This window comes from Sorex araneus, chromosome 4 (assembly GCF_027595985.1).
Source record: "Sorex araneus isolate mSorAra2 chromosome 4, mSorAra2.pri, whole genome shotgun sequence".
NCBI classification, from domain to species: domain Eukaryota; kingdom Metazoa; phylum Chordata; class Mammalia; order Eulipotyphla; family Soricidae; genus Sorex; species Sorex araneus.
The window spans coordinates 161,456,686-161,470,321 of NC_073305.1; the positions used below are offsets into that span (position 1 = coordinate 161,456,686).

Below are 13,636 nucleotides of genomic sequence, written 5' to 3' on the forward strand. Positions count from 1 at the left end.
CTAAAGTAAGAGAACCCTTAAGCCACTGCAAATACTACGCTCAGAGAAAACAGTAACTGTGGAAACACAGTTAAGTAAAACAATAAAGCAAAACATATCAGCTTCAAGGTAAATGAGCAAAATGTAGAGGCAGGATTTCAATCTACAATTATTTTTCACAATAAAGTATAAATTGGGATTGGGCATGGAGAAATGTTACCTTCTGTAAAACTGGACAATGGGCACAGAAGTGTTATATGATTTTCTGTATAATACTGCTTGAAATTTCATATATTAACTTTTCAAGAGAAAGAATTAAAAATCCATCTAAATTATAGGTTCCACTCAGTATGGTAAACAAAAAAGGGAAAACAGAGTAGGTCACAGATACTAACTAACAAACTAATAAATAACACCCAATAAAACTAATTACTGACTTTGGCACTAATCTTTGGGGGAAGACAGGAAAATATTACAAGGTAATAATCAAGATGTGAAAAAAAAAAGCTGGTTAAGAGCAGATAAAGAGCAAAAAAATAGCATTTAAAATGATAACAGAGGGGCTGGAGTGATAGCACAGCGGGTAGGGCGTTTGCCTTGCACGCAGCCGACCCGGGTTCGATTCCCAACATCCCATATGGCCCCCTGAGCACCTCCAGGGGTAATTCCTGAGTGCAGAGCCAGGAGTGACCCCTGTGCATTGCCAGGTGTGACCCAAAAAACAAAAAAAATAAAAATTAAAAAAATGACAACGGAGATTTAACCATCGTATAGAAATATCTAAAAATATGACTGTATATTACAATGCTAAATACATTCAGAAATCTAGAAAAAAGATTTCTATGAAAATTGAAATTTCAAATGTGACCCTAGAATACTGAGAAAGATAATGCCTATCAAGAATATAATCTGAATACTTTAGATTAAGGCTAAAGCAAGCACTTTCTAAACTCTCTACAAGCATGAGAAGGAAAATTTAAGTCCAATAATTTAAGTCCAACATTACCACCACATATACTTTTACGAATATATGGAATAATCACAAATGAATCAGCAAATAAAATATTAAAATAACAAGACCAACTGAATTATGTTGTAAACTAACAAAAAATGCTTATAGAATTATATCTAAAGCTTTTTAGCATCTATGAAGAGTGCATTCCCCACCCTAAAAGCTTTTGATAGCATTTAATATCATTGTCACTGTCATTGTCATCCCGTTGCTCATCAATTTGCTCGAGCAAGCACCAGTAACGTCTCCATTGTGAGACTTGTTGTAAGTTACTGTTTTTGGCATATCAAATACGCCACAGGGAGCTTGCCAGGCTCTGCCGTATGGGTGGGATACTCTCGGTAGCTTGCCAGGCTCTCTGAGAGGGACAGAGGAATCGAACCCAGGTCAGCTGCATGCAAGGCAAATGCCCTACTTGCTGTGCTAAGTATTTAATATACCAATAAAAATTACAACCGAATGTTTCAGCAACTCAAGAGCTGCTGTAAGTCATGGCACATAACCCAAGAAAACTGTGGAAAAAGTAGGGCCAAAGAGATACCCCAAAGGGCTGGAGCGCATGACTGACACTCAGAGACCTCAAATTCGTATTGCAATATTGCAGTCTCCTGAGCACCAGCAGGTGTAGCTCTGTCGCTGGGAAGGACTCTCACCCGCCTCCCCCCCGCCCCCGCCCAAACGTATGGGACTGGAGAGAAAAGCCTGGATGTTCTATGGAATATTAAAACCTAACAACTTAATACAAAAGCTTTAGTAATCAAAAATCTAGTACTGGTGTAGAATAAGACAAAGATATAGTATAGTACAGGATTGCAAAGCAGAGGGATAAAGAAGAATTTAGCATAAGTCAAAAACAGCATTTCAAATCAGGCTAAAAGAGGAAAAGGATTTTAACAAAATGGACTATGAGAAATTCAGTGCAGAGAAAGAGGAAAGACAGTGCAGAAACTGGATTCCTACCCCACCACCCAACAATAGCTGGACTAAAGATTCACACATACGGAAAAAACAAGAAGCAAAACAGCACTGAATTTATTAACATACTAGAAAAAAAGATTAGCTTCATGTTTAATATAAACTATCTGAACTTTACTGTTTTTGTTGTCTCCTGTTTTCTCATTGTCCCATACCTTGCTTGTAGAGTTGTGTGGTAGTTTTTCAATGTTGTTTTCTTGGTTTTTTATTATTATTATTATTGAATTACAGCGAGATACACAGTCATAAACTTGTTCATGATTTGGTTTCAGTCATATAATGTTCCAACACCCATCCCCTCACCAATGTCTACCCCACCACCAACTTCCTCTATGACAGGCACTTTCCTTTTCCTCTCTCTCCTCTCCTCTCTTCTCCTCTCCCCTCCTTCCCTCTCTTTCTCTCGCTCTCCCCCCACCTGCCCTCTCCCTCGGGGCATTATAGTTTGCAATATAGATACTTAAATGTTATCACATATATCCCTATTCTTATTTTCAACACTCAGTTCTTGTCCAGTGATGATTAATCCCCAAAGCATTATACAAAAAAAAAAATAAATAAAGCATTATACAGACTCAATGCAGTTTCTATAAGGATACCCATGCCATTTTTCAAATAAATAGATCAAACACTCCTGAAATTCATATGGAATAATCATCCCCCACAAATAGCTAAAGTGATCTTTGGGAAACAGAAGATGGAGGCCATCAGCTTCCCCAACTTCAAATTGTATTACAAAGCAGTACTAATTAAAACAGTAGCACTGACATCCCATTGTTCATCGTTCATCGATTTGCTCGAGCGGGCACCAGTCACGTCTCCACTGTGAAACTTGTTGTTACTGTTTTTGACATATCGAATACGCCACAGGTTTTAAAACAGTATTAATTAAAAATTGTATTAGAATAAAGACAGACCCACAGATCAATGGAATAGTTGGATATCCTGACACAGACCCTTAAATACATAATCAGTATTTGACAAAGAAGCAAGAAATATGAAGTGGAGCAAGGAAAGCCTCTTTAATTAGTGATGCTGGGAAAACTGGGAAGCTACATGTAAAAAAATGAACTCAGACTTCTATCGAATGCCATGCACAAAAGTCAGATCAAAATGAATTAAAGACCTCAACATGAATCTGAATCCATAAGGTAGATGGGAGGAAAATGTAGCCACAACCCTCTACAACACTAAAGCTAAAGGCATCTTCAAAGATGAAATACCACTAACCAAGCAAGTAAAAGCAAATATAAACAAACTGGACTACATTACACTAAGAGGCTTCTGCACCTCAAAAGGAATGGTGACCAAGATACAAAGACTGCCCACGGAATGGGAAAAAAAAATCATTTATCTAATATCCATCTGATAAGGGGTTAATATTTAAGATACAAAAGGTATTGGTAGAACTTTAAAATAAATATCCAATTCCATCAAAAAATGGGGAGAAGAAATGAACAGAAACTTCCTTCAAGAAATACAAATGGCCAAAAGAGACATTGAAAATGTTCTGCATGGCTAATCATCAGAGAGATGCAAATCAAAATAACAACGAGATATCATCTCACCCCAGAGACTGACTGGCACATAGCAAAAAGAACAAGAGCAACCAGTGCTGGGTGGATGCAGGGAGAAAGGGATTCTCCTTTATTGTTGGTGGGAATCCCATCTGGTCCAGCCTTTTTGGAGAACAATATAGGCACTCACTCCCCCAAAAGCTATAAATTGAGCTTTCATATGACCCAGCAATACGATTTATGGGAATATACCCCGGAGGTCCTGTGACGTATTCAATATGCCAAAAACAGTAACAACAAGTCTCACAATAAAGATATTACTGGTGCCCGCTCAAGCAAATCAATGAACAACGGGATGACAGTGTTACAGAGCTACCTGGAGGGCTCAAAAACACTGCAGAAAAGCTATCTGCACTTCTATGTTCACTGCAGCACTATTCACAATAGCCAGAATCTGGAAACAACCCAAGTGCTGGAGAACAAAGGACTGGATTAAAAAAAATAATAATAACTAGGGTACATCTACACAAAAGAATACTATGCAGCTGTCAGGAAAAAAATGAAGTCACAAAATTTGCTTAGAAATGGAGTATCATACTGAGAAGAATGGGTCAGAAGGAGAGGCACAGACAAAAAATGATTGTACTTATTTGTCAGATATAAAAAGCAAAAACTGGTATGAGACTAATATCCAAGGCCAGGACAAACAAGGGCCAAAAGGACTAGTCAATGGTTGGAAGCTTGCCAGCAATGTGGGGGGGAAAGGGCAGTTAGTATACAGAAGGGACCAGTATGAGAATAGAAAAAATGAAATTTCTGTACACTCTCTTATAATAGAAGCAGAACTTTCAAACAAAAACCATACATGATTGATACACATGAACCTATTAAAATTTAACTTTGAAAATGGCAAACTAGAATTAGAGGCTTTTCTACACGAACCACAAAGAAATAATTTCCTTAGTATTTCAATATGTATTTGCACACATACACACATAGGTAACTTCTAAGTCATTATATCATCATAAGGAAAATGAAGCAGACAATTCCTGGGGGTCGAAAAGATAGCACAGAGGGTAGGTCACTCGCCTTGCACATGGCTGACTTTTGTTTTTTTGGCTTTTGTTTTGGGGACACTCCCAGCAACATGCCCATACGGTATCCCCAGCCCTACCAAGAGTGACCCCTGCACACACAAGCCAGGGTAAGCCTTGAGCACTTCTGGGAGTGGTCCCAAAATAAAAAACAAAAAATAAAACCACAAAAAATAGACATTTTCAAGAAATGAATAGACTACACAACAAAGGAATTACTCTCACTCATTATGAAAAAAATTGGGTATTACTGACATACTAGCAAAGAGAATACTATCCATATCACTGAGAATCTGGGCCGGCATATTTGTTAATTTATGGAAAAGAAATTGATATAATCTTTATTATAAGAATAATGAGGCAATATCTATTAAAAGCTTTTAAAATATATACTTATGATAGGGGCAGAAAATCAACAGAACGACGGTACAGCAGGGAGGGCATTTGCCTTGCACACTGCCGACCTGGATTCCCGGCACCCCATATGGACCCCCCGAGCACCACCAGGAGTAATTCCTGAGTGCAGAGCCAGGAGTAACCCCTAGGCATGCCAGGTATGACCCAAATAAACAAACGAAACAAATAAAATCTCTACAAATTTGGGATGTTCCCCTTGGGATCGCCAGCAATAGCAATAAAATATTTACAGTGTTTGTCAATGACACAAACAATCAGAGAATATTTCATAGCTTTTGAAAAGAATGAGACTGATTTCAATGCACTAGTAAGAAAAGATATCCCAGATGAGACTGTTCAATGTTCTAACATTCTCTCATTTGTCTTAAACATATCCAAGGTTCTAATATTCTCCCATTTGTCTTAAAGGTATTTGAACACATTCACATTTATATAATATAGAAGATTATTTGCAGCTTTCTCCAAAGACCAAGACTGTGGAATTCAATTTTTTAAATTTAAATCCTTTTCTCAAAGAGGTAAGAAGAGAAGAAGGCTCTTACCTCTCGGAGAGCCCGGCAAGCTACCGAGAGTATCCCGCCCGCACAGGCAGAGCTGGCAAGCTACCCGTGGCGTATCCGATATGCCAAAAACAGTAGCGATAGGTCTCATTCCTCCGACCCTGATCGTTGGGGAAGACAAGTAAGGAGAGGCTGCTAAAATCTCAGGGCTGGGAGAAATAGAGACATTACTGGTGCCCACTTGAGTAATTCGACGAACAATGGGATGACAGTGATGACAGTGAAATCCTTTTCTACATTTTGGTATCAGGTATGCTCTAAGCTGGTGACGCAGTAGTGACAGATGAAATCCTCAGAGAAGAGACTCCAGGTAACGGGAAGATAGGAAGGTTATGACTTCACATGGTGAAATAAGAGAAATTCGGTGAATCTGAGGTACAAAGGGATCTCCGAACACCAAATTTAGGGGTAAAATGAAATGTAAGCCATAATTTAAAGAGCAATCAGCCACAGGGAGGGGAAAAGCACTACAGTGGCAGATGAAACTTGGGCAGATGTGCCTGAACAGATCTGGGCGGGGCTAAGGAGAGGAGTTAAAAAGTAATTTAAGTGGTTTATATTCAATGAGGCAGAAAATTCAAAGTTATATTTTAGAAAAGTTTCTGTGGATATACAGTGTCTTAGGAAAAATAAAAGCAAAAAGTGGGGGGAGGAAAAGAAAAGGTAAAAATTTCAGAAATTCTGCCCCACCTAATGGTCTTTATGAGAAAAAGCAGCAAGGAGGACTGAGCAGTGGGTTGAGCACTGTACAGCTCAACACCATTACTGCAGATTCCAGATCTGCAAATTCACCTTCTCAGAAATACTTACTCGTAACTCAACTAATACTTGTGACACAAAGTCCCCCAGTCCCCATGCAGAGCCACCGCCAATGTCAGACAAGCTGACACTCCATCTTCTCTTGTTTCTGCTTCTATAAATAAATGTCCTCTGCAAGATGGACTTAGTGCCAGATCTTTCCTCAATGACTTTTTTGCTGAGTTTGCTGTTTAAAATGTTCCCCAAAGACCAAGATGGTACAGCAATTTGGCATTATCCAGCGTAAGTTCGAGTTCAGGAACACATGGTACCCTGAACACCTCTGGGTGCAGACTTGAATGACACACTGCTGCAATGGGCAAGAACCACAGAGCCTGGCAGATGGCATCCAGGACTGGCTCAAGTAACTAAGAACCACTGGTGGGGTTCCCGGAGTCTCCCGGGTACTGTCTGTGAGCCCCCTACCATAAGCAACAAGAATAAAATGAAAGTAAAAGGGCTCCCAAAGGGAGCAGTGAAGTGCTACTTTGGCATTCCTGAGCAAAGGCAGCTGTGATATGCCTTACGAATAAAAAGTTTTTAATGTTAGAAAAGTTTCATTCAATAGAACAAACACAATGGCCACTTAATACCTCTATTGCAAACCCAACACCCAAAAGGAGAGAGAACAAAAGGGAATGCCCTGACACAGAGGTGGGGTGGGGAGAGGGATGCGGTGGCGGGGAGGGGGAGGGATACTGGGATCATCGGTGGTGGAGAATAGGCACTGGTGAAAGGATGGGTACCCAATTGCTGTATGATTGAAACACAAACACAGAAGATTATAAGTATATAACAGTACCTCACGGTGATTCACTAATAAAAAAAATTAAATTACATTAAAAATAAAAATAAATAAATAAAATGAAACAACCAAATAAAACTAACCAAAATAAAACTAAAAAAAAAAAAAAGAAAGAAAGGTTTCATTCAGGCATTAGAGCTAGTGCTGTTGTTTGTGAATTCAATTATTCATGAGTCAAGAATATATAGCAAATAAAGAACAGATACATAAGGCTATGTATTTACTGACAAAAAACATGTTAGCAGAACATTATCTAACCCAGTATTTCCTGTAGAAGCAACATTTCAGTATTTGTTTTATGTGTTCATGTTTTTGTTTGGTGATGCTAACTTGTGATTTTATAAAACATGACTACCACAAATAATAACAAGGAATTGACTATATACACACAAATAGCCTTATTTATAAGAAGGAAAAAACAGAACTGTTGAACAGTTATAAAAAGTAAATGAGAGAAATTGAGGATGATGGCAACTGAAAGATGGTGATGTGTGATCAAGATAAGAAACTGGAGATAAGATAGTAGCTTGAATCAGGAAGGCAAAGATGTCATGCAACATTATATATGCCAGGCTATAATAAAAGTAATTATGTAGTTAAGTACTCCTAATCCCCCCCTCTTTGTACTAAGACTCATCTTTGTACATTGATACAACGATGCTTTCCTTAAAGTTAAGTGAAGTTAACCAAGCATGTCAACATCAAAAATAAATGCCTTATCAATTCTTTTATCTTTCCCTGCTATTTTTGCAACTGCAATACCAATATTCACCATGATCTATACTGTAGCATTTCCATGAGGCCTTAACATAAGAATTTATCTTTCAGGAAGCAAGAAATTGAAACGACAAATACATTAAAAGAAATTCTTCACAATCAGTAGTTTAATTTGTTTATAGAAACATAAAGCAGTAACTTCAGCATAAGTTATTAAAATACAATTACAAAATATTAACCTTATGTAAAAAATCCTAATGCGTAATTGTGATACATTTCACACTCAAGAAAAATCTCAGAACTTTAACTCATCCCAACGCAGCTCTTACAAAACTGTACACACACACACACACACACATACACACAGAGTTTATATACATATGTGCATAAGTATATATATGTGTGCACATATATATACTTGAAATGTGATGAGTCACATACCCCAAAAAGTAAATGTACAACATACAACTGCATACATTGAGCTTTATATAATTATATGAATAGACATAAAACCAGTAAAGTAACTCATATTAGTCCTCCTCTATCTGGTCAACTTATCACTTATATAAACTTATTGTTTATATACATTGATCAACAAAAAAAATTTCTAAGATACAGAACATTTTATAACCACATACTTTTGTGAACACAAAACAGAAAATCTGTTGTTAGATCTTCCACAATATACAACTGTGTACATGTTCATTTGCAGTGGAACAAATAGATTGTGAGATCAATCTCATGGTCAATTTAAATGATAAACAATCATAAAAGATTTCATTATTTTTCTTTTAATTTTGTTTATCTAACACTGCTTCTTCCTTTTACATATAAAGAAGAGTATAATTCTAGTTTGATCCTTGGTGTGACTACTAATCACATGAACTCCCATTACATACTAAGTAACATAGTAAGAATAGTTATGATAACTTACATGAGAAGAAAAAGGATGAAGAGGTGCAAGGTAGAAAACATTCAAAACTAATGAGAAGGAAAGAGGAGAGAATAAAAGTCCTGCAATACAAATTAAGGGACCAAGAAGATAGAACAGAGGGTAGAGCACTTACTAGATAGCAGCTGACCTGAGTTTGAATCCAAGTGGCACATGGTCTCCCAAGCCCTGCCTGAAGTGATCTCTGAGCACAAAGCCAGGAGTAAGCCCTGAACAAAGTTGGATGTGGCCCCACAACCAAGAAAAGCCCGAAAAGGTAAAGTTAACAAAATATTTTATTTAAATAGAAATAAAACCCTGTGACTTGTGATTAGTAGTAAAATCAAGAAGGGACCCAAAGACTTTAGAATGGAAAAGGACAAAACATGCATGAACATCAGATTTTTTGAAAAACAAAACAAAAAAAACTGATGAGTAAAAGGTGGCAATTTTAAATATCTTTTGCATCGTATCATTTAGAATATGATTACAATACTATTTCAATTTCTATGTTGATAGGTTTGATCGCAACAAAAAGTACAAGTGGCTTTGTACAGCAATACTGACATTTACATTGAAAAATAAAGCAAAAATTCTTAGTACTTTGTGCTACCAAGAACACAAGTCAATCAATAAAGGCAGCGGGCACAGATAAAGCACTTAGGACAAGCAATGGTCACACAGAATGTACCCATGAACAAACATGCACTTGTCTTGTAACAAGTCAATGGCGGAGAGTGGAAAGGGCAGAGCCACTTTCTACTTTGCTACTTAAGGTAGCAAAGACTGACACTTTTGTGTCAACAGGGCAAGTACATGCCAGGTACATGCACGACAATGCTGCAGCCACAAAAAGGGAAATAAGACATTTAAAAACTGCTGCCTTCACAAGCAACCTCTCATAGAGAACTTCTCTAAAATGGTAGTTACAATTCTCATCATTCAACAAAAGAAGATCCAGTTCACACTAAAAGACTTAAAATAATGCAAATATCTTGTACTTCTACCTGAAAATTAGGTGCTACCAAAAATGGCAAAATATAGTAGCATTCTTCAACACGGTTAACTGGATTTATATGCAAAGGAGACCATTAGGTGTAGCTCTTCATGTAACCAGGAACTATCATCAGTTCCAAACAAACTGGTAGCATACAGCTAACTTCTAAGCTGGAGACTGCCTATATATAAATCTAGCTGATGAGTCATATTAATAGCTCAAAATTACTAAAATGTTTGATCAAGGTTCAAGACTGGAAAAACAAAATCAGCAGTTGGGGTAATTCAAACTTTAAAATGGACCATAAAATATGACTTGTGATTTATATGATCTCCTCTGCTTCACTATGAATGCTCAGTACTTAATCGTACTGAAATATGCAATTAAAAACAAAACCTAAAAGGCATCATAAGAAAGTGTTTGGTCACAAGAACAATGAAGATATAATACCAGCTTAAGTTTTCCCACCAAACCGCTGGATATATAAACATCAAACGGAACTAAAAATACTGGAATGTCACTCTAAAACAGAAACAAGAATACAAAAAATGCATAGCAAGGTAGCTGACAGAGAAAAATATTTCTTTACTAGGAAAAGGCCAGTATTTTTTTTATTGCATTAAGTAATAATATCTTAGACATGACTTTTTCTGCAAAATAATAGCATCTTCCTGTCCAAAAACTGTAATTCCTAAATAGCAACTTTTTACTATTTACTATTAACAATCACTATTACTGATTAAAAGAAATTATGGATTATTACTTCAAACTGTTCTTTGATAATTTTAGTATTAGTAGTTCCTTTCATTCCATTGATTTTTCCAATTTTCTGTAAAGCAGCATTCCTCAGTGAGGGAGCCATATGGAATATTCCAAGGAAGCCACAGTCTGAGAGTTGGGGGTCTGGGGGGGGAGCAGCCTATCGAACAGGGACATGGGAAGGGAAGGCGAGGAAGGGCACAGGAAGAAAACAAGGTTGACGGACCAGTCCAAAAACAGCTGAGAAAATTACTCTGAGGGAATGTTTCTTGAATAGAATAATATAGCAGGAATCATTGAACCATTTTAAAACACAGATTCCCAAAGGACATTTCTCAAAAACTGGAGCATCAGGTCTAGACAGTATCTGTTTCCCCAAGATTCTACTGCCAACTGAAGACCACTGACAAAAGGGATGAATTACAAACTTGTTTCACTAAAACAATGATTAATTAATCATTAATAAAACTTTGTAATAGCAGCTGTCAGTAGCAAGAAAAACATCTCCACATTATTGTTAAAAACAGAGTTAAAACTGATCTGAATAAAATTGTATATCCAAAGAACATGCAACCATATTTGAAAACACTTTCTACATATTTATTTCTGAAGTGTTCCTTTAGGATAAAGATTTTGAAATGTATAAAAAAATAATCTGTGTAGTAATTTGACTTAAATATTTACATGATCCCTTAAGGTACTTCATTTATTATCATCAAAATGTATTTCAATAACCTCAACAGTATTCTTAAATGTAAGGAATTTAATAAGTTTTCAATAGAAAAATTTTAGTATTCACCCACATAAAAATAATAAAGCTAAGAATAATACCACTAACATTTTAAAATATAATTGTTCCAGCTGTTCTACTCCACATATGCTAAGAAAAATCTTCATCACTAAACTATTCTGAAGTGATGGTTTTTCCTTCAAGCACAAAAGAATTTTATACAAGAAAATAACTCATTGTAAAAACTTTTAAAGTTGAGTCTTCAACCAAAAATATCTGAGGTTTGATTTCACATTATTTGTAAACATAACACCCGTTATAGACTATGAACATGAAAAAAGCCAGTTTTCCCTAAAAGAGTAAAAAAACTCAGTGCAAAAAATACGTATCAACTACAGTTATCAACTGACTTAAGACAATTTAATATAAAAATCACAACTTAAATCCCATAATAGAAAGATTTGAAATTAAAATAAAAAGCTCTACAACAGTTATCAAGGTTTTCTTGTTACTATTCTCTTGTAAAAGCTTTCTTTTGATTAGCTTTTACAATGTCATCAGGAGATGCTGATTTGAAGTCAAATGGTGTGATTGCTATAACAGGACTTAATTCTTTGTCCTTTATGTCTTGAACTTGTCTGCTATAAAGGAAAGTCTTATAAAGGTCAAGGGTGCGTCGTTTGTAGTTTTTCAATGGGTAACGAAGACACAATGTTGAAGCAAAAGCTGAAGGTCTAGCAGCAAGAGCCTTGGTCCAAGAGAGAGGAAATGGTGGTTTTCTAGTCAGAGAACTTTTATTGCTTCTATTATCCATAACAGTATTGGAACTTTTCCCTAACTTTGAACTTAGAAGTTTAGTTCCTGGCGCTGGAGCAACTGATCGCTCAACTATAGGTTTTGGAATAGAATCTGGAGTTTTTATAAGGACACTAAGATCAATATTTGCATCTATCCCAGGTGAATTCACTTCAGATAAACTGACTTTAGAGGACTCTTTCTCAATCTGAGAATTGTCTATATTAATTGTTTCTGCAATCAAATCGGAAAGAGACAAATTCTCAAGGTCTCTTGTAGGAGAAGGTTTACGAAATGCCAAAGATGACAGAGATCCTGTTAATTCTGATATTCCAGTGGAAGAATGAGACCGATTTGCAAGTTGTGACAAGGGGAAGGACCCCAAACTCAGATCTGTGAAACTGGTAGATGGCTGGTTACAAGTATCAGATAAAATAAAACATTGGCTTGGATTTTTTTCTTTGTGTTCCTGAAACAGTTCAGCTAGGGAGGAACTTTGACAATGGGAAAACTGCAAATTGTCATTTTTTGAAAGGTAATTCTTGGCATTCTGTTCAACTGACGAAACACTTCCCACTTCAGGCGTCTTGCTAGCATTTAAATTATCAAGAATTATACCTTCCAATGGGCCACTTAAGTGCAAGGGACTGCTTAAACTTTCTAAGCTATTCTGTACTGGAATGTTCTGCAAGTCAGGCAGTGAGTTATTCTGAATCAAGAAAGAGTTATTAAGTGCTGTGTTCTTTGTCATTAAGGATTTCAAATCCGGTATTCCTCTGAACACAGAATCATCTTTGGGAACACATTCAGATGCATGAGGTCTTAACAAATCAGCATCTACATTCTTTACAGATAGGCCTCCCAGACTATCTGCAGATGACATACTAACTGAAGGCTGAAGTTTACAAGAATTTCTTGGCATATCCTCTATAAGTTCAGCTAGTGACATCCCTTTTGTTAACTTACATGATTCTAGTTTCTTTTCACTTTTAGGTCTGTCAAATTTCTTTTTTTTGTGGAGTAAATAGTGACTTGGTACAACAGAGGAATTATGATATGATCCAACTTTTGCTACTGGGCCAGAAAACTCAAGGGGCTTGCTACTACAATCCAAATGGTTTCCAGGTTCTGAACAAGAGCTCTGAACATTATCAGCTGAAACTTCAGAGGAAGATAATAAGACTCCTTACCTTACAAGAGCCATTGATTTTCAGATGCATGGATTGACATATGCAGGAAACAGTCCCAGCAAACAAAAGGAAACATGAAATGAGGCATTTAATTACTAAGTGTTTCTTTTGATAATCTACAAATACTTGATAATTCCATAATTAATGAAAGTGGATACTCTAAAGATCTATAAAGAACAATTACCTCCCCTTATTCATCTAAAATGACTTTATTCCTTGCTAAGTAACATATTCAAATATAAATATTAGTCAAAATTCAAATCTCACAAATTTTGCAATGTACAATTCTACTATGCTTGAAATATAGCCAGGATTCTCTCACAAATTCAAAACTTCTTGGGGGAAAAAAAATGGAAAAAC

At 36.4% G+C, this 13,636-nt stretch overlaps 1 protein-coding gene across 2 annotated transcripts in view; it reads right to left on the reverse strand.

The window, feature by feature from the left end:
- HBS1L (HBS1 like translational GTPase) overlaps window positions 1-13,636 on the reverse strand; it is a 99,073-nt gene that overhangs the window by 62,385 nt on the left and 23,052 nt on the right. Inside the window, exon 5 of one of the 2 annotated variants that reach the window (XM_004609014.2) lies at window positions 8,020-13,271. The exons of the other annotated variant lie outside the window; for it this stretch is intronic. Within the exon in view, the coding sequence (XP_004609071.2) occupies window positions 11,803-13,271 (1,469 nt within the window). The 3' untranslated portion in view covers window positions 8,020-11,802. Of the gene's footprint in view, window positions 1-8,019; window positions 13,272-13,636 lie in introns of those variants that run through there. 2 annotated transcript variants of the gene reach the window in all.